The following is a 21958-nucleotide window of genomic DNA, read 5'->3' on the forward strand; positions in this document are numbered from 1 at the left end:
GATCTCTAAGGGAGTACCCCAAGGCTCAGTTCTAGCCCCTGCCTTGTTTACTTTCTGTTACTGTTTACTTTCTTTATAAATAATATTGGGAAGGACATGCCTACAGCTAAAGTGCATCTTTATGCAGACGACACAATAGTTGCCTCTTCCTTGAGCGAGGCTGTTGATGAGTTCCAGACTGCCTTTAAACAGCAGCAGTCTTCACTATACAGTCTAAAGTTGGTTCTCAACGCTAAGAAAACCAAATTTATGATATTTTCCAGAGCTCGCTCACAGATTTTAGATTCTGTTAACATTCACACCTTAGGAGGAGACTCAATTGAAAGAGTGCCATCCTTTAAGTACCTGGGTATCTCCTGTTTCAGTAGCATGAGGCGGCTTGATGTACAAGTACTCCCCCTGGACATAACGCTGGTATGTCGCTGCCTCAACTTAGCAGCTATGAAAACACTTGTTCAGGCTACATTCTTAAGTGTTCTAGACCAGCGGTCCCCAACCTTTTTTGCGCCACGGACCGGTTTCATGTAAGACAATATTTTCACGGACCGGCCTTCGGGTGTGGGGGCATAAATATATCGAAAGTGACGACCGCAGTGTTTCCTACAGGAATTTCCACATTAGTGGTGGCCAGGCGTGCACGTGCATGAAACGCGCACGCGCGCTCAAAACAACGACGTAATTTCACCAAAAACTAGAGGGAGCGTGGCAAAACAATTAAATAGTGGTTAAGCCATTAAAGCCGAGCGGCGATGTTTTATATAGCAGGTGATCAAATACCAAGATATCCGGAGGCTACAGCTGCAGCAGAACATGGGGAACGCGCATACATACAGCACAGCACCATCTTTGGATCATAATAATATACATGTGACTGACAGATACGCCCAAGTCAAGACACTGACACAGACACAGACACAGACACACACAGTAAAAAGATAATCAGCTCATCGAATATGAAGTACAGAAGAGTACACACAGAACCAGGAACGCGCATACAGCACTGAACAACATCCGTAGAATATAAACTTGTGACTGACAGTCACACACACACACACACACACACACACACACACACACACACACACAAAGATCATCAGCTCATCAATACGAAGTAGGCCTACATGAGAGCACAGAACTGGCTAACGTTACTGATTAACTGTTTACTGTAGTGCCGGGAGTCGTAGGCGGCGTATCAAATGACAAAGCTAAACGTTTAATGTAGGATATGAACGATTGTCAACAACACACTCAAGCAGTAAATAGAACTGAATAAACAACTCGGGTACCACACACTTATCTGTCCGTGCGGAACAATACTCCCAACCCATAGTAAAATCACAGTGTGACAGTCAGATGGAACATTCGGTAAACAGCTGAGTATCAGCTGAGTTAAAGAAAACCAACTCTTACCACCTACATTAGCCCTGTTTTCCCGTACTTCTCCCTTGTGTCTCTTATTGTCCAAATGTTCCCAGAATTTTAGCTGCATGTTTTTCCAGCATGTAATTCCGTTGTCAATAAAAAAATCGACTCCCCTTCTTTTTCCCCTGCCAATACTGTCATTGCTAAAGTGACGGCACATTAGAATCGTTTTTCTACTTGCTAATGTCTGCTGATATACCACCACAGCTAGCCGATGCTGATGGCTCTCCTTCTGCCACCTGTTCTCCCGTTGTAGACAGAGTGAACCGTTTGAGGGATTTTTGAGTGTGAAACTAAAAGACAGAGTGAATATTATTTAAACGAAAACATATCTACAAATATTATACTGAACTGTACAAAATCATTGTTGTGATTGGACGTTAGAGGTCCGCTGCTATCAGACATCAACTCACTCAGCGTGAGTGAGTTGATGTTTCTTTTCAAGGGACCGGCGGAGGAGAGGAATATCCTGAAATCCAAATTTCCCGCTAAACTCGGACCAATCACAAAACTGTTATGCAAGCGCGTCGCTTCGCATATTTAAGGCCGATTTAAGCTTCTGCGTCGAATTTACGCGCGTCTACGCCGTAGCCTACGTAAGGGGTCTCGCACTTTACACTTCTATGTAGGTCTCTCTGCAATTACACCATCACATCGCTAAGTGGTGTTGTGTATTTCTCTTATTGGTTATGAATCAAAGAACAGTTATTGTTATAAGACAATTTAATCAGAGTTTACAAACAGATTTATACATACATGTGTTGATCCTGTGGGCTGGTGAAAAAAAAGAGCCCGCTCTCTCCCTTCCTGGCTGGTTTTGTCCCAGTCCCCTAGATCCCTGCCCTCTTATGCAAATACAGTCACAGGTCATAGCCTATCACCTTATCTAGATGGTCATGAGGGCCGTCCCCTGTGATGTCACTGTGATGTCACCCTTCCGGGTGCCCGCTGGTGCAAACATGAAGGCTACAGAATAGCATGACCCCCTATCATACTATCTATGCATGTGTGTGGAAATATACGACAGTGGCAGTGTGTTTTCTATGCCCCTGTGCTGTGCCTCTTCCGGTTAGCTTTCATTCTGACAATGCCGACGGTCGGTGTACTCATAGCGGCATAATAGCGATCAAAAAACGTATTTTTGTTATGCTTGTTGTAAAGAAAATGTCTATAATGCATTGAAATGACAGTAAACTAAGATAATAAGATGGTTATCATACATTTTCAAATCTTTATTAATAAGTAATTACAGAAAAAGTAAATTACATTTCTGTCATGACTTCCGCATTTACGAGAGAGTCGGAATGTGACGCTACCAAGCGGACCAATCACAGTTCTTATAGATAACTTAACATTAAATATGTCTATCATAAATATAATTTAAACCCAACGAACAGCCATGGGGCTCCCTGTAACTAATCATTTATTTCTAAATAGACAGGATTGTACATCTCGTAAATGTGAATCGCGCTCCTATAAGGAGCCCTGACGCTTCCATAGGGCTCTCTACTCAAAGCGGCATAATAGCGATTTTTTTTTATGCTTGTTGTAAATAAAAGTTCTATGATGCATTGAAATGACATTAAACTAAGATAATACGATGGTTATCATAATTTTTCATTATCTTTATTAATAAGTAATTACAGAAAAAGTAAATGACATTTCTGTCATGGCTTCCGCATTTTGCCCGACGAGAGAGTCGGAATCTTGTCGGAATCATGTGCTACCAAGCGGACCAATCACAGAGCTTACGGTTGCGTAGAAACTGACGCGTACTTAAATTTTTGGAGAGGTGCGCGTTAATCTACGCCGTAGGCTACGCAAGGCTACGTAGGCTACGCAAGGCTACTCCGTATCCTACGCCGTAGATTTTACGCAGGAGTGTAAACTGGGCTTAAGTCTGCAACATTGTAACATTGTAATTTACTGCTCCCTAAATCGGAACGAAATGTAGGTCTGAAAGCGGCCTGAATCTAACTTCAATCTTTTTTTTTTTTCCATAATAAAGAAAAAGAAATCGTCGACTTAGTGGACTGAATCAATTATGGCGGAGAGAATTAATTCGTGTCTTTCAGACTCTGATAATCAATAAAATATTTTTTAAATTCATTCTCTGCGGCCCGGTACCAAATGACCCACGGTACCAAATGACCCACGGACCGGTACCGGTGGTTGGGGACCACTGTTCGAGACTATGGGGACATTATGGGCCGGTTTCAGAGACAAGGCTTAAGCCTAGTCCTGGACTAAATCACACTTTCAATGTAAAATCTCCATTGAAGATGTTTTTTAGTCTAGGATTAGGCTTAAGCCTTGTCTGTGAAACCGGCCCTGTATATATGAATGCTCTACACTTTGCTGCCTAGACTCTCTATATCATAGTTCCTTACGTTTCATATCCAATTCATTATCACATACACATCACTGTGCACTTTATGAGCTGGTCTCCTGGCCTTCATTAAGCCTAAGGAGACAGCAGCACTGGAACCAACCACTGTTATGAATTTCGTTCCACTAGATTGTTGCTCTACCAGGTACCCAGGTCTCGCTTGGCAATGCAGCTTCTTATTTTGCGCCTAATTTTTGATTTTTAATTTAAAAAATTTTTTTATTGATTTTTTGCCATTTAGCAGACGCTTTTAATCCAAAGCGACTTACAATTACGAATTACAGGGACATTCCCCCTGGAGTAACTGAGGGCAAAGTGCCTTACTCAAGGGCACACTAGTAGTGGTGTGGTTTCAGGCGGGATTTGAACTCACAACCTTCCGATCACAAGTCCAACTCACTATCCACTACTAGACCACCACTACCCATGCGCCTCATGGTATAACCTCCAGAACACACTCAAGCTTAATAACCTTGTCTCCCTGAGAGAGTTCAAAGCTCTGATTGGAAATAGTGTGACAGAAATGTGCAATTGATACTCCTAAGATGTTTTTTTTTATACTATTGATCTGTTAGCTCTTGTCTGTTATTTATTATGTTTTATTCGCCAATTTTGTAACTTGATCTGTACTGGTTGGCTTTCTTGACCAGGTCTCCCTCAAAAAAGAGATAATAGTTAATCTCAAACACCTCCTGGTTAAATAAAGGTTAAAAAATTAATTAAAATGAATTCAGGAAAAGAGGGGAGAATTGAGTAAGTGTCATGTGAGTCAGCTGACCCATTGTCCTTCACAGGGAGGGAAGCACAGGGCCATACTCGCTCCAGGAGGAGCCTCCTCTCCCTGCTTGTGATCCCAGCCACAGTCAGTGTATTCCTCATAGTGTGGGTGGTAAGTTACTGGTGTTGATACCGTACATTGGGTGTGTGGCAGACAGGAAGTGTATTCCTCATAGTGTGGGTGGTAAGTTACTGGTGTTGATACCGTACATTGGGTGTGTGGCAGACAGGAAGTGTACTTCAGGCCCACACGAGGGCACCAGGACAGTGGAATTCAATGCAGATGAAAAAGAGCTTTACAGGCATTTAAACTCTGCCCCACTTACAAAGACCCTTTACCAGGAATGTACAGGTAGCATGACTACTGTAGGTTGGGAACAGGACAAGTCCCAGCTCGATTTACACAGACAACAGTCACAGTAAAATGTCTGTTATGTAACAGGAAACGGCTGTGACGGTGTCAGCGTCAGTTTTCCCCAGTCCCTTTATACTGAGATCGAACAAAAACCTGCACATCCTGTGGATTTTCAGAGGCAGAGATGAAAAACAGTAACGTATGTATGGTTTTAGATTCAGGTTCAATGTCATTTCCATTCCCAACAGGTCAAATTTAGAAGACGAAGTTCTGAAGAGAGTAACCTCAAGAAAAGCCAGAGAAGGCTTTCACCTGACGTGGAACATGGAACTATAACTGTCTCTATTCCACTTCACCCTCTCACCAGTCCATCCAACACATCACCGATGGGGGCAGCCTGACCTCGCACAACTATGAGCAGAAGGATGTGGAACAGGAAGAGACGCCTCTGGACTGGTATCACTTAGCCTGAACCTCTTTAAGCTGCCACCACTGTGAACCAGTACCATTCTGAGCTGGTAGCGCTCTACTCTGGTGTAATTCTGGACTGGTATCACATCGGACTAGTATCACTTTAGACTGGTACCTGAACTGGAATCATACTGAAGTGTTGTCACCGTAGACTGGTATTTGAACTGTTGTCACTGTAGACTGGTATTTGAACTGGAATCACTCTGACCTGGTGTTAATGGTATCTGGACTGGTATGACTCTGGGCTGGTGTCACTCTGGGCTGGTGTCACTCTGGACTGGTGTCACTCTGGGCTGGTGTGACTGTGGACTGATCTCACTCTGGACTGATCTCACTCTTAACTGTAAAACCTCAAAACCTACTTATTCAATCTCACCTTTTAAATGTCCATCTTAGTTGTTACCTTATCTTCTTTGCTCATTGTGAAGCGCATTGGGTCACATTTTGTGAGAAATGCGCTATACAAATAAAATTGGATTTGATTTGATTTGCTGAAGACAGAGAGGGAACCGGAGCCTTACCAGGGCCACGCACAACACAGACAGACAGACAAGGACAGACAGGAGAGAGGGAGCCACTGGCACAGCCTAGGTGGAAGTTATTTATTTTTTTACCTTTATTTAACCAGGAGGTCTCTTGAGATTATAATCTCTTTTTCAAGGGAGACCTGGGAGTGGAAGGCATGACAGTTGGTCTCTTATTGTATTTGATATTTGAGTCTCTGGAATAATCTGAATAATTATTATTGTTATTATAATTATAATTATTATCAATCCATCTCTTCTAAAAAAGCTGTTGTCATAGAGAGTGTGCTGACGAACTTTATGTCTCACCCCCCCTTTAAGTCAGTTCATAACTGTGTATGTGTGTGTGTGTGTGTGTGTGTGTGTGTGTGTGTGTGTGTGTGTGTGTGTGTGTGTGTGTGTGTGCGTGCGTGCATGCGTTTGTGTGGTGTGGTGTGCGTGCGTGTGTGTGTGTGTGTGTGTGTGTGTGTTTGCGTGCGTGCGTGTGTTAGACACTGGTCTGGATGATCTCAGTGAGAGGAGCATAACAGGGTTTTGTTCTCACCACAAAAGGGAAGAGCCGTAGGCTGGTGGAAATACCAGTTACACGCGAGAACGGCGGCAAAAGAGCTCAATGAATCACAACCCCCCAGACAGCAGGATATCAGGCTGCCCTGTCATGTATTGACCAAACACAACTCACAAAGTCGAACAGTCGAAGCCTCTCTTCTTCTAGGCTGACTCTAACCCTGTGGTGGGATCACCCCTGTGAAATGACAGTGGTAAGACTTTCTATGAGCCACCTATTCATAATGAATAATGAATGCACTTTTTATCATCCCATTGTGATACTACTGCATTGTGTGCAACTAGCATCAAAGGGGATGATTTCTGATTACTGAGAGAACGCTTTACACGACAACAACAAAAAACACAAAACTGAATTGCACCTGTTAATGAATCTGTACTGTGGAATTAGATTTTAGCCGTCAAAAACTCATGCTGCATTTTACATTTACTGCATTGTTACTGTATATTCATTGTGGCAGTGATCCTAACTCCAGTTATGTGTTATTAACAGATTAAATACATGATTTGCGCACTTCTCTCTCCAAGTAGGATCCTAACTTTAGGTGCTTAAAGGAGGTACGCATGACATTTTCACTGTACTACACCATGTAATAGTCTTGAGAGTGTTGATTTCTCCCAGCTGGTACGCCCACCAGTGCCATCGTTAGGCGTGGGCATCCAGGGCTCTAGACCCTGTTTTATGAAATCTCTGGATACTTGATTTTTGGGGAGGCTGTTGGGGAGGCTGTGGCTCAGGAGGTAGAGCCGGGTCAGTGGTTCAATCCTCGGCTGGCCATGTGTCGAGGTGTCCTTGGGCGAGACACTGAGCCTCAAATTGCTCCCAGTGAGCGGGCCGGCGCCTTGCATGGTAGTTTGCCGCCATTGGTGTGTGAATGTGTGTGTGAATGAGAGGCCATTGTAAAGTGCCTGTAGAAGCAGGGTTAAGGTGTACTAACCTGGTGTAGAAGCAGGGTTAAACAGGTGTACTAACCTGGTGTAGAAGCAGAGTTAAACAGGTGTACTAACCTGGTGTAGAAGCAGGGTTAAACAGGTGTACTAGCCTGGTGTAGAAGCAGAGTTAAACAGGTGTACTAACCCAGCTAGCAGGGAATGTTCCCACAACATTGGCTAACACAACATTAGGGCATAATGTTCTAGCAATGTTGTCACTTAACATTTTAAGAAGGTTATCACAACATTTAAAAAATGTTTTTAGAGAACGTTATCCTAGAACATTCTGGGAACTTGAAGAAAACTTCCCGCTGAAAACGTTTTCAAGAACATTAGGGCATAATGTTCTAGCAATGTTGTCACTTAACATTTTAAGAAGGTTATCACACAACATTTTAAAAATGTTTTTAGAGAACGTTATTCTAGAACATTCTGGGAACTTAAAGACAACTTCCCGCTGAAAACATTACGAGAACGTTCTAGGTAACATTCTTTGAACATTTTTAGAACCAAAAATTGCTAGCTGGGAACCTGGTGTAGAAGCAGGGTTAAACAGGTGTACTAACCTGGTGTAGAAGCAGGGTTAAACAGGTGTACTAACCTGGTGTAGAAGCAGGGTTAAACAGGTGTACTAACCTGGGGCCTCATTTATATCACATCAGGCAGGATGCGGCTGAAGGAGGGCTGGGATATACCAGACCGCCTTTATCAATTTAGAATGCTTGTAAACACTGTTCAATAGCCTAATGGCATATAAAGGAAGACTGAAATACAATCATAAACATCAGTTCCCTTTAAATCTTGAATTAAACTCATTTTCTCGGCTGATAACAACATCGGCTCACATTAGGCAGTAGGCATTAACGTCTTCGAGTGCGGCTCACATGCCTGTAATAACTCTGCATAACCAGTAGGTAATGTGCGTACGTCAAATCAATACCTGACGTAGAGCTACGATCGTTTCCACGGTCAAATTGACTCACATTGACATTTTATAAATCACTACTTTGACGTGGTTTTCTACGTACGCCACGGGTAAGATAATTTTTGATCCAAAGTACTTTCGATAAATGAGGCCCCAGGCTAGTACACCTGTTTAACCCTGCTTCTACACCAGGCTAGTATGACTGTTTAACCCTGCTTCTACACCAGGCTAGTATGACTGTTTAACCCTGCTTCTACACCAGGCTAGTATGACTGTTTAACCCTGCTTCTACACCAGGCTAGTATGACTGTTTAACCCTGCTTCTACACCAGGCTAGTACGCCTGTTGGCATACACGCACACTGCACAGCCATTGTGGTTTCTGTGTTATGCCTTATTATGGGCACTATCTAGCTAGAAAATCACAATTTATTTGGAGGACAAACTACGTGTGACACGGTCTGGTGAAAGGGGTAACAAGTCGGCAAGCAATCAAAATGTTCAGACTTTTATTTTGAAACACGGAAATACATTTCAACGTTGTTGAAAATCACAACACAAACTCGCTAGTCAAGCCAAAATATTGCAATGCAATTTGGATTCGTTTGAGTAATCCCCACTGCTACCTTCTTAACTATAACGCTACTTTACATTGTTAGCAGCCTCACAAAGCAAGCTGTGTTAGTTGACTAGCGAGTGTGTCATTGATTTTCAACAACGCTGAAATGTATTTACATTTTTCTAAATAAAAGTCTGAACATTAAATCGGCTGCCGACTTGTTACCCCTTTCACCAGACCGTGGCACATTTTACCATTTCAAAAAAGGAGAAGATGGGTAGTCTACAGAATAAAAGGCTCCCACGTAAAAACGGATGTAGAATAGAATCGAGCTCAAGTTCTCTCTCTTGTCCCCTTCATGTTTTCTTCTTTTTCCAATCAATAGATACTGAGCCCTTGCAGTGCAAATAGGCATTATATTTGTCAAAATAATGCTCTTTGGCAGTGTTGCGTTGGTTCTTGTTTTAAATAACTTGTATGAAATAGATCACGAGTAAAACTTCTGAATTCTAAGACTATTTATTAAAAAGAATTACAGTTTACAGAGACACAGGAAAATAAAAGTTGATGCTGGGCTGGAGGCTGAGAGGACAAGAGAGAGCGAGTCTGGGGGATGTCCACACCCTTATACCTTCTGGTATGCAAAAATAGCTTCAAACAATGGTCCTATCACTTTGCTTTAGAGATGATCAAGGTGTGAAAAGAAGGTCAGTCCACATATGATGTCATTCAAGTCAAGGGTCAGGGGGGAGTCACAGATCACACAGAAAGCCATCTTGGAATGACCATGTGGCTATAGACAAAGAATCGTAAAATCCCCCCTACCAGGAGGTTCCTCATAGCAAAAGGCAAATGATACAGTTTATATGGTTTATGTGTGTGTGTGTGTGTGCCAAAATATACCACAGTTGTCAAGGGGAAAGAACTCCCATCAGAGCCTTCATACAGATCAATCATTGCCCCCACATTACTGGCCTCAAGGGTAATCCATCTTTTCTGATTGAGGCTGTCCTTTCCAAACAAGGACCTCAAATGTGTTTAATTAGCAGAAGCTTTAATGAGCCTTGATTAGAGGTGAGATTGAGATCTATTTAAAGTTTAGGTCTGTTTCGGATCATAGAAATGTCCTCTATTCCATAGCAGTTGTTGTTGTTGTTTTTTGGTCACATTGCAGAGTCTCCCTTCAACAATATCCACGGGGAGATATTAATTATGTATGCAAATTTAAAGTAAACTGTGAGAAAATCTGTTGCTAGCATTGCCATCCTGTCATACAGGAGTTCAATTGGGTTAAGAAGTCATTGTTGTGTCCAGTTATGAATGCTTACAAATGGTCACTCTGTGTGTGTGTGTGTGTGTGTGTGTGTGTGTGTGTGTGTGTGTGTGTGTGTGTGTGTGTGTAACGAAAACTCTGTAACTGTCGGGACTATGGAGGCAGTGGTGCCTTGAGTATCAGATTAATGTTGTGATAGGTCAGGTGGTCAAGGCCATAGCAATAAAGTATACTCTTCCATACCTCTGTCATGACATGTCATTGACTGATACTGATCCAGAAAATGCTAGTTTACTTGCCATATATATATAAACATATATATACAGTGTGTGTGTAGAGAGAGAGAGAGAGAGATCATCAGCTCATTGACGACACAAATGAATCAGTGTTAGCGCTTTAATCTTAACGCATGACTCCTCCGCACCAAGAGAGGGGGTGCGTGGGTGGTTCCCCTAGTATTAGCCACCATAAACAGCTCTGACCAGAGAGAGAGGAGGAAAGAGAGAGGAGAAGACACCGAGAATGGGAGGAGAGAGCGGGCAAATGTAGCGGCACGGGGCATTAGTAGCCAAGCAGGTGGAAGGAATGCCCGAAATAAACATAAATAAGCCGGAAAGACTGAGGCTGCGGATGCTGATAACACCTCGGTGCAACGCCCTGTCAACGGAATTTACGGTTAGGTTGGGGTGCAGGGGGAGCGGCGGGGGAGGGGGTTACCGGTTAACGGCCCGTCATAAAGAACAGGAGGGAGGGAGTTGCGTGTCAGAGGGGAACAACAAAAAACGGGAGAGAGAGAGGAGAGAAAGAAAGAAAGAGAGAGAGAGAGAGAGCGAGCGAGTGTGAGTAGAGCGAGAGGTAGATAAAACCAGAGCTGTGCGCCATGAGCTGTGCACTGCCGTACGACTCCCTGCCCGCTCGGTTGAGTCCCCGGGAACGCGAGCAACTAGCGTCGCGGAGGCTGTCCTCTCCCAGGCGCCTGGGTCTCCTCACCCCGCCCGCTGCCTCCCGTCGACCCTCCGCGCTGCCAGGGTACCTGCTCTCGCCCTTCCAGGAGCAGCAGGAGCAGCTGCAGCAGCAGCAGCGCCTCTCCTTGTCCTTGTGCTCCGAGACATCCCTGGCGCCCCCTGCTCCCCCTCCGGGCGCCCCCCCGCCTTGCTGCCGGCTGGTGGGTGTCATGCCCCTCCTGCGTCTGTCTCTGTTGGCCTTTAGCTGCCTCTTCTGGGCAGCGGGGCTGGCCATCTTCACGTTGGGCGTGTGGGCGCAAGCCTCGCTGGCGGACTACATGCTGCTTTCGGCCAACCGCTACCCTAACGCCCCGCTTATCCTCTTGGCCACGGGGGCGGCCGTCACCGCCTGGGGTTTTCTGGGTTGCCTCGGGGTGGCCGCCAACCTACCTTTCCTGCTTCGGGCTTACGGCTTCTTCCAGCTGGCGGCGTTGATAGCGGGTTTGGCTACTGGACTCTCTGGACTGTTTTACCGGCAGGACATCGCCGGAGGGTTCCACAGCGGGCTGCAGCGTGCGGTGGCGGGCTACGGCGAAGACGAGGGCTGTGCCGACACTCTGGACAGCCTCCAGAGGGCGCTGGAGTGCTGCGGCGCTGAGGGCTGGCGTGACTGGCTGACCTCCGCCTGGGCCACCCAGGACGCAGCTGTCTCCCTGGGCAACGGCTCCACGGTGTCGCTGCCCGACAGCTGCTGTGTGCGACGCAAGGGCTGCATGAACCGACCTCTACCAGCAGGGGGCGACGAAGAGGTGGTTGCTGCCGGAATCCACCCCCATGGATGTTTCCAGAAGGTGTTCAGTTTTGTCAATGACAACGTGTTCCACATCGCTGCCACAGTGCTAGGACTGGCCTTCACCCAGATAGGGGGGATCGCCCTGTCTTGTCTGCTTGCTAACCGCCTAGCACCTCGGCTACACAGACCCGTGGTGCACTAAAGGACTCTTAATCATTTTTGGGCATATTTGTCGTTAGCCCATTACCAATAATCATCACCAAAACATCATTACAAAGCGTGCATTGCTGTTGAGGTATGTTGAAGCTTGCAATACCATGTGGCCATATGGGGGCACTGCAATGGCTGGTAAGCATGTTTCCCCATTGAAACCCATGTTAAACTTTGTATTACATCTGGCCAAATAATGTTTTAGACTGTGATTTTGGTTTCTATTATTTCCTGGTATTACTGTATAGGTAGTGATGTCAGTGATTTTTTAATATTGCCGAATTGTACGTTTCTTTTGATCTCAAACATCCAACTTCCAATGCGCATGCGTCGTTCAGAATGTGAACTCGACGCAGGTCAGAAAGCACAGAAACAAGCCTCTACACAGACTGCACCTAGGTTGGTGCCAGCTTGGAGCCACCAATCAGATGTCACCACGAATTAAGATGACAGCGCTCATAAATAGCTAGGCCAATCACCATCTCTCATAGGAGCCCGTTGACAGGTCAGTAGTTAGCAGCCTCACTCACCGGCCACTTCATTAGGTACACCTTTTCAACTGCTCGTTAACACAAATATCTAATCAGCCAATCACGTGGCAGCAACTCAATGCGTTTAGGCATGTAGACATGGTCAAGACGATCTGCTGAAGTTCAAACCAAGCATCAGAATGGGGTAGAAAGGTGATTTAAGTGACTTTGAATGTGGCATGGTTGTTGGTGCTAGATGGGCTGTTTTGAGTATTTCAGAAAGTGCTGATCTACTGGGATTTTCCCGCACAACCATCTCTAGGGGTAACAGAGAATGGTCAGAAAAAGAGAAAATATCGAGTGAGCGACAGTTCTCTGAACGAAAATGGTGGTGGTGGTGAAATGGTGTGGGGGATATTTTCTAGGAGCACAAATCTTCAGCAACTGTGTGATGCTAATAATGTCAATATTGGACCAAAGTCTCTGAGGAATGTTTCCAGCACCTTGTTGAATTTATGCCACAAAGAATTAAGGCAGTTCTAAAGGCAAAAGAGGCGGTCCAACCTAGCAAGTACCTAATGAATTGGCCGGTGAGTGTATATGTATTATCAATGATACAAACCTCATATAAGCTTGCTATTAGGATATCTATGATAATCGATATTTTGGATCCATCCAATTTTTGCAGGAGTAACATTTTAAAAAGAGATTATACAATCTGAGGTTAATACCATTCAGACTGTACAGTACAACACCTCCAACTTCCAGTTGGGACAGCTCTCCTTACTTCACATCTAGACTGTGTGGGATTGGGAATAGCCTACTGGACAACTTTCTACCCAATGCTCTTGCCTATTGTCTTCAGCAGTCTTCTTAAAAAATGGCAACAAGAACAGTGCAGTGTCAGGAGATGTTAACCCAAGAACAACGTTAGCTATGGTACCTGCTCTTTTTCATATTCATTCAACAGACTTTTGCTCTGTCAAACTATCCTGAGACATTTTGAACAAAACCCATTAAGACATGTGATTGTAAAACTGATGTCATTGTCATATTCATTATTGTGATATTAATATGATTGGTGTTTGGTAATATGGAACTTAATATTCTATTAGTAAGATATTTTGACAGAACATTTGGGTATTCTTATGTATAACCAAGGGCTGTGATGGTTACACGGTGACTGTCGGTTGTTATACGACCGAGAAAAGAAAATGTCATATAACCGTTTCAATCTCATAACCGTTTCAGTACATTGATTTTAGAATTTTTATTTTTCATTTTCATATAAATATACTTTACCAAAAAGCATCAGTGTAAAGCAGTGATTATGAAATAGTTTTGCTCCCTATCTATCAAACTATCTCCATCTTCCGAAGGGAACACTACTAGATACATACATAGATCTTCTATTTAAAAACGTTGGATGTCTAGGCCTAGTTATTCAGTAATACGTTGGTAAAAAAATAAAAAAAACATTTTGTAAGTGAAAGTGATGAGATAGCCGTTGTATAAACGTAATTATTTGTGCTTTCCCCATCATCCCATACATGGAGACTGAAAAACTGCGCATATTTGTTGTTCAAAAATCGGTTTTCGCCTATCAGTGACTGATTTGTTTGCCACGATTTGTTCAAACAGTTATGATGGTTATAACTGTTATTTGCATGATGATTGATTAATTGACTGAGACCAAAACTCCACGACCGTCATAGCCCTAATGTAACAGCTCAAAATATAGGCTACTGACAAATATTATTATGATCATATTGAGGGTTTCAGCAACTGTTATGTTTCCCTATGCTGTAAATAAAGTGTTTCACAATGTTTGACAGTCAGCTGACCATTATGGAGGACAATATACCGTTTTATGTCCAGCTGCAAACATGCAGGTCTATTTAGTTCTGTATCACAATTCACAAATGACTGAAACAGACTTTGATTTGATATTCAATATCACTACTAATAATAAATTACATTGCAATGTATCACATTTCTATTAGTCTTGCAGTTATTTTGAATTCTGTCAGTTTAAATGCACATCTTGTCAATAAGGGGATTTACAGTAAAGGTCAATGTTTCACGCATCGTACAGCGCTTTCAGACCTATGATAATCTTTATATGCCATTTAGCGTACACTATCTATCGAAAGCGAGTGTGGTTTCAATTACAGTGAGTGTATACAATGTATTGTCCCAGTAGGAATAAAACCCTCAGTCTCGAGCTGTGTGCACATACACTGCGGTATACGGTTGCGTTCAAGCGCAAGTCAAATGTTTTTCAAACCATGTTTTGGACTTTGAGATTCAGCCAGTCAGTCAGTTGTTTGAATGACGATGTGCAGTGCACTCCAACCCACCCAGCTCAATCCCCCACTCATCACACCACGCTAGCAGGGCGAAAACCTTTGCTAGAGTTCATCTGCACATCAGTAAGCATCCCTAGCTCTATACAACTGAGCCACATGGTACAATGAAGGTGATATACAGTATATGGAAGTCAATGAGAAAGCTGTGCAACCAGGGGTTACATTGGGATTTGGTAGTGGACCGTTCCGAAATGTGTTGCTCTGCAGATAACTATTTCATTTCCAAAGGATGCTGTCTTTAAATGGGGGTGGAACTCTGTCCTTTAAACCTCTGGTGTTGGAACTCTGTCCCTTCCCAATACAAACACAATACAAGTACCAATAGACCTAATGAGGTCAATTATAATTCATCCTCCACCTTCCCAATCCCTCACACTTGCAATTGTTTTGTGCTTGTGTTATGTCGTCCATATGCTATAATGTGTGTGTCTAGAGTATCAATGATGGTGATAGGCATGAACCAGTCATACAGACGATATCTATTTCAATCAATTTCCATCTATATCATATACATATATATACATGTACAGTATATACAACATGTGCGCTTCATACAGAGACAGGGAATGGATACATTTCACAAACTGGTGGGTATGCTTGAACATGAAAGACAAAAGCAAATAGGAATCATATTGCCATAATCTAATTAGCACATGTATAGATACTTAAATATATTCATTGAAATACTAACAGGATTATATGAGGGCTGCTGAAGTAAACATACCTTCACCATTTGATAATTGTGTGTGTTCATGTGCATTAGTAAACAGTATGTCGCAAATAATGTTCTGTGACACCGGCTTTTAATTAATTTAGATATTCTATTGACTTAATGAAACACAAAATAATATGAGTCTAACGCCATCTAGTGTATACATGTATGAATGTGTGATACCCCTTTAAAAAATAAAACAAAATCTATACTCTGATATCTTATTAAAAGACCAAGAATACCATACTTTGTCTCATCGATGCAGTTCTGTTAATTTATACAGAGAGGCTCACTACTTTAATGGAGGGTCTCCTTCCACGCAAACATGGAAACATCAACATTCAAATACAGTACATTGACCAAATAGTATTGAACATTTTAAATGATTACTCAATCATATAATGCTATGTTACTATGTCACATCCCATTCTGAGTCTGCACAATAAAGGTATCACAGAGTCCTTCCCTACTGCTTCCTTTTTAAGATATAAACCATCTCAAAGATTGGCAGGGACAGAGCGCTCATCTGCATTTTAAAAGCCTTGGATGCTAGCTGCGGCTTTATTTGATGTGTTATGGCCAGGACCCATGCTGGATGTGCACCCAAGTATTAAATCACGATGCGACGATTCTGTCTGGGCCTCTCACTGGACAGACGCCTGCGAATCTGCGATGAATTATATGGCAACGAAATGGCATCTAATGTTGAACCTACCTAATAGGCTATTGGAGAAGGAAATAACAATAAAATAAACACCCCGCACGCACGCACGCACGCACACACACACACACACACACACACACACACACACACACACACACACACACACACACACACACACACACACACACACACACACATTTTGTATTGCAAACGCATCATTTCATCTTTTTTTATATCCCATGTAACATTGCCAAAACAATGTTGGGATTTCAGATAACTAAAATGCAAATCCATTCTTGTTTATGCCTTCTTTTCATTGGTAATAATGTAGTGCATTGAAAATAGACAGACATGATTCTATTTTGAATCCCACATTATTTGTTCCCCAACCTCTAATGTTTCGAGCTGGAGGCTACGCTACACAATGATCCCAAAAGAAAAAGTTGTCACCAGTAAATCCGTGGGTGGGCAGTCAATCGGGTGGACAGTCAATCGGGTGGACAGTCAGTCGGGTTAGGCCACTTGGCTGGCTCTGGCTGTCACTCACCGGCCGGCGGCATGGAACCCACCGGCCCTGCGTCCAGCCCATCGCGGCTAGAGCGCCTACCCTTCAACAACGTTGCACTGAGAAAACTTCCACTGGACTCCTCAGACGAACCAGGGTCGCGTACGGTAAGCGAAGCATGCTTCTCCCGTGTTCAACCAACACCTCTCGCCAATCCCATCTTCGTGGCGGTGTCCGAGGCTGCACTTGGTTTGCTTCAGTTAGATGCAAAGGAAGTGTTGCACAACCCCCTCGGTGCAGAATACTTCAGCGGTTCGAAACTCTTCCCAGGCTCCGAGCCAGCAGCGCATTGCTACTGTGGTCATCAGTTTGGACTGTTTGCCGGACAACTAGGCGATGGAGCGGTGTGTTATCTTGGAGAGGTGGAATCGCAGGGAGATGAAATGGGTGACTTGCTGCTTGCAAACCCATGTGGACGATGGGAAGTACAGGTGAAGGGCGCAGGACCAACACCTTTCTCCAGGTGAGACTTTTCCCCTGCTGCGACAATTCTGACGCACAATAAACAAATCGTGGTCCAAATCGTGTTGCTCAGTTGGTAGAGCATGGCGCTAACAATGCTTATGTTATATATTGTATCTTGCTTATACAATAATATCAAATTAATTAATGGCTTTACTATCAGTACATCTATTTATGGTGTTACGAATATATAGGGAGGGATTTGTTTCAGAATGTTCTTGTCTGAGAGAAGCATCATTTGAATTATGCTGACTCATTGGATCAGTCTCCCGTGCTCAGATTAGAGGCAGGTAAATGTGACCTAGTAAAATTGGTTTAAGAGATCAGCTACTTGCAGCAACTCCATCCCCATGCTTAACCAATGCACACAATCACAATCACCTCTACAATGTTTTGGATTCCACTCAAGACTTCGATCAAAACTAATGTTCATTTAAATACACTAATCTGAAAATAACATATAGTGCGCCTTGCATCCTGCAAGCACACTAATAAAGCTGGTCATAATGTATGTAGAATAAAACATGTTTTCACTATTACACCAGTCTTTAAAGGTGCAATCTGTGATTGGTACATCATTGTGAGTTTTAAATTACATTGAGTTCTAAATTAATGATATATAGCTAGTGATTATTGAAGAATATACAATTATAAATGCCTCATGAGCTTAGCTCAAGCTTGTTTTGCTCCAAACAAACACTGTATAGCTTCAAAACATGGTTAAAATAATTTCTGATCTCATAAATGGTCAGTCTTTGCACCCACAGCTCTGTGGCATAATGACACATCATTTGAAAGCTTACATGTACCCTTTCTTAATCTGGAAATTAAATGAAAAATGATGTTGCCCTACTTGGGGACATTTTCATCAGACCCTGTCACATATTTGGTCAGTTTGAAACTCGAAAATAATTTCTCTCAAAAGAATTGTCCTGTCTGTTCGTTCTCCCTCAGAGAGTCTGATGGAAGGAAGGTTCTTCGCTCCAGCATCCGTGAGTTCCTGTGCAGCGAGGCCATGGCTGCCCTTGGCGTGCCGACCACCCGCGCCGCCTCCGTGGTGACCTCTGACCTGTATGTCCACAGAGACGCCTTCCGAAACGGACAACGCCGCCCAGAGAGGTGCACCGTGGTCCTGCGCATCGCCCCGTCGTTCATCAGGTGGGTCACCTCCTGAGACATCTACTGCCCCCCAGCACTGCGTCTCCTGAAGACACCCGCTTTTTCCCCTTTACTGTGTCCCCTAAAACTTCTATTGCCCCCCTTGTACTGTTTCTCTGTTTCTCCAGTGTCTATATATATTTTTTTTTTTAAAGAAAGAAAAGTCTAGGTTTAGAAGATGGTGATAGAAGTAGATTTTTCCTTCTATCACAGAGACTGCCAATCAGCTGGATTATTCTTCCTGCTACGACTGGTGGATTGAAGATTCACTTGCTTAGTCAAATGTATTGAGTGTAAATCGCTTTGGAATAAGGCGTCTGGTAAATGCCAAAAATGTAAATGTAAATGGTCACTGGTCCACCCTCCTTTCATAGGACCATGGAATGATGTTGGAGTGAATTACTGAATGTGGCATGAACTGTGAAAACTACATATTAAGACATGATGTTTTTTTGTTTTTTTAAATGGTTGATGTTATAATGCTGGACATATTCTGTCATTGTGGGAAATGGGAATTGGGGCAAATGCCGAAATGCGATGATGATAAGAGCTGTTTATCAGGTCCGGGCATGAAGACACAACAAACATGTCATGGCATAAGAACATCGTTCTACGTTATTTTATTACGACTTCGCTCATTTCTATTCTGTTAGATGAATTACCATAATATAAATCTGATCTCTGAAATGTCTGTTAAATTAAAATGTAGGTAGTCATGTTGTCCGGCATCAACATTTGGAAAGAATGCAGACTACCCATTAACTTCTCTGGTCATGTTCTCACATGAAAGTCAGAATCAGGACCCGAAGCAAGTGGATGAGTTTGCAACATTGTTGCATACATTATTTCTCAGATTTGCGTTCTCACAGCCCTTTATGTAAATGAAGTAACATACGCAATCGAAGCAACAGACGTGGTAGTTGATTGGTCAGAAAAATTTAAAATTTTCGTTCGTCCCGCTCTTATCCATTTCAACATGCATGCACTGTTGTTTTCCTATGGACAGCCTTGATGCGTCGTTTCTAACCGGAGCGAAACCACCCTTTGCAAGCGGAGCATCCGTCGGTTGTTTGCTCCGGGAGCGACTTCAAATGCGCATCTCACAGCTCCAAACGACGCAGAGCAAAGCAAATGTTATCCTAAACTCCGATTCCAAGTGAAGCAAATGTTCTAGTGAGAACACACCCTCTGAAGGCTATCTTGCTTTTGCAGATTTGGATCCTTTGAGATCTTCCTGACCCAGGACAAGGTCTCTGGCCGACAGGGTCCTAGTGCTGGGCGTCATGACATTCGGGCTCAGCTGCTGGATTACGTCATTGAGACCTTCTACCCTGACATCCAACAGAGCCACAGCAACCGTAAAGACAGGAATATGACCTTTTTCAAAGAGGTGTTTGTTGCTACTAAGGCCAAACTTTTGATGGATAAACAAATAAGTAATCAGTTCTTCCTGCATTTCCGGTAACCTTTTTATTTTACAATTTACAGCCCTGTTTCGGCTGGTATTTACTCTGTAATTACTAACTCTTCAATACATGCAACACTTTTGCTAACTACTTTGTACTAAATGGCACATAGTGGTGCTTGAGTTAGTGAATCTAAGTAACATTGAATGTAATTACCATCTGGTAATAATGCTTTTAGCGAGTATTTAGTAAGTAAGTACAATCTCAGCTACCCTCCTCTCCCTCCATATCATGTAAAATATCTGTAAAATAAAGGTTACCCTAGACGACTATGATTGCTTTTTACAACAACAAATGTATAAGCACCACTGCTGCAACTGTTTTCACAATTATTGCAACAAATTGTAGTTGTCAGAGTTGTACTAGTTATTACCTCATCTGTCTGCCTATCAGACAGATAGTCTAGACTATAGATAGACTATAGATATTATTTTAAATTACTATTTGCTACTCCACATGCACTATACTGACTGTGACAAAGGGAAATGCAAATGTAGCCTATGGCGCCCTCTTGCTGTTCTAGGTGGCGATGCGGACAGCTCGACTAGTGGCCCAGTGGCAGTGTGTGGGCTTCTGTCATGGTGTCCTCAACACGGACAACATGAGCATTCTGGGGCTGACTCTGGACTACGGCCCCTTCGGCTTCATGGACAGGTAAAATGTACCACTTCCTCTTTAAACTGAATTTGCTGAAAATGAAATATGCCTTGTTGAATACTTTTCATTCTGAGCAGTTTAGATTTCAATCAAATCATTTGTAAGCCTGAAGCAATATTATACTTCATGATACACCAACCTGTATGTTAATTGGTTTGATAGTTACACTCAACGTGAACACTCATCATCACTGGGAGTGGTGACAACCAGTTCCAAACAATTTGCCTGATTAGCCTCTTTCCCAACAGTCTAAATCTTACACTTTTTATCACCCATAATTGAGTTGTGTTTGTAGGGTGAAAAGAAGATGACTCATTCAATAAATGACCCGATCCTTTTCATTTTCTCCTAGCTGCAACAGTCTCTGCAACAAAACTAACTTAAATCACCTCTCAAACACACATGGGTCCCCACAGCACAAAGTTACATACAGTAGTATGCCTTGTGCCTTGTGTAAGTAATGGGACAGTGAAGTATTTGGGATTTGAAATCAAGGTTAGTTATTGTGAGCTTTTATTTGGTGGTGTTTGTGTACATATTGAAGCACTTTTGCAGAAATTGCAGCACTTTTTATGCATAGTCCCCCTGTTTCAAGGTTCCCCAAAAGTAATGGGACAATTGACTTTACAGGTCTTTCTTGTTCTTCAGGTGTGTTCTGTCACATAATTTGTGCATGTATAATAGAGCTCTCAATGTCTAGTATTGATTCTAGGTTTAAACAATTTGAACACGTACCATTCCTACCCCACCTAAAGCCAGGGAGACACTGCACGATTTCAGCCACAAATTTCGGTTCTCACAACAACTTACATATCATCTGTAAATGCAGGTCATCTGCAGTGAACTTGAGACCTTACCAGGGTTTCCGTTAGAAAAAATTGCCGCCGGACATCGTGTCCGGGAAGATTTCGATTTACCGGACAAACGTGAGATATTCCGGTCATCATATTAAAATATAATATAGCTGTTTGTCGCGGTGATTACTGTTGTGTAGCGGCCTATATATGCCATTTAATGTCTATTTCTCATCCGATACGATTAGATGCGAGCTATATAATATATAATAATATAACATGATTCGCATGCGCGCTATGCCATTATGTCCAGCGCTGAACGGTCGCCTCACTGGGAACTGAACAGACAGCATCGATCAATGAACGGACTCCACATTACGTTAACTGAAGTTTGTTAAATTGTTTGGGATTAATGTGAGTTTTCTATTTTCTCTTTCCAGTTTTACCCTTTTTTTATCACAGTCTATAGCTAACTAAAGGGGGCGGGTCCTTCTCTCTCG

The 21958-nt window shown here is 42.9% G+C and overlaps 2 protein-coding genes across 2 annotated transcripts in view; both read left to right on the forward strand.

Moving 5' to 3' along the window:
* Positions 1 to 11074: 11074 nt before the first annotated feature.
* Positions 11075 to 12133, forward strand: LOC308163358 (tetraspanin-7-like; the record flags this gene model as incomplete). The annotated part of the gene is made up of 1 exon (XM_080537551.1): positions 11075 to 12133. One exon carries the CDS (start codon positions 11075 to 11077, stop codon positions 12131 to 12133), a length of 1059 nt encoding a protein of 352 aa, XP_080393677.1.
* A 333-nt stretch (positions 12134 to 12466) lies between these two features.
* The window catches only part of LOC308164169 (protein adenylyltransferase SelO-1, mitochondrial-like), a gene marked incomplete at both ends in the record, with an annotated part of 72861 nt that continues 63369 nt past the window's right edge, over positions 12467 to 21958 (forward strand). The window contains 5 exons of the mRNA XM_080538314.1: positions 12467 to 12497; positions 16829 to 17384; positions 18338 to 18541; positions 19754 to 19931; positions 20531 to 20661. Of these exons, the coding sequence (XP_080394440.1) occupies positions 12467 to 12497; positions 16829 to 17384; positions 18338 to 18541; positions 19754 to 19931; positions 20531 to 20661 (1100 nt within the window). The remainder of the gene's footprint in view (positions 12498 to 16828; positions 17385 to 18337; positions 18542 to 19753; positions 19932 to 20530; positions 20662 to 21958) is intronic.

The sequence above is a fragment of the Nansenia antarctica genome, assembly GCF_963989245.1.
Source record: "Nansenia antarctica genome assembly, chromosome: 8".
Lineage (NCBI taxonomy): Eukaryota > Metazoa > Chordata > Actinopteri > Argentiniformes > Microstomatidae > Nansenia > Nansenia antarctica.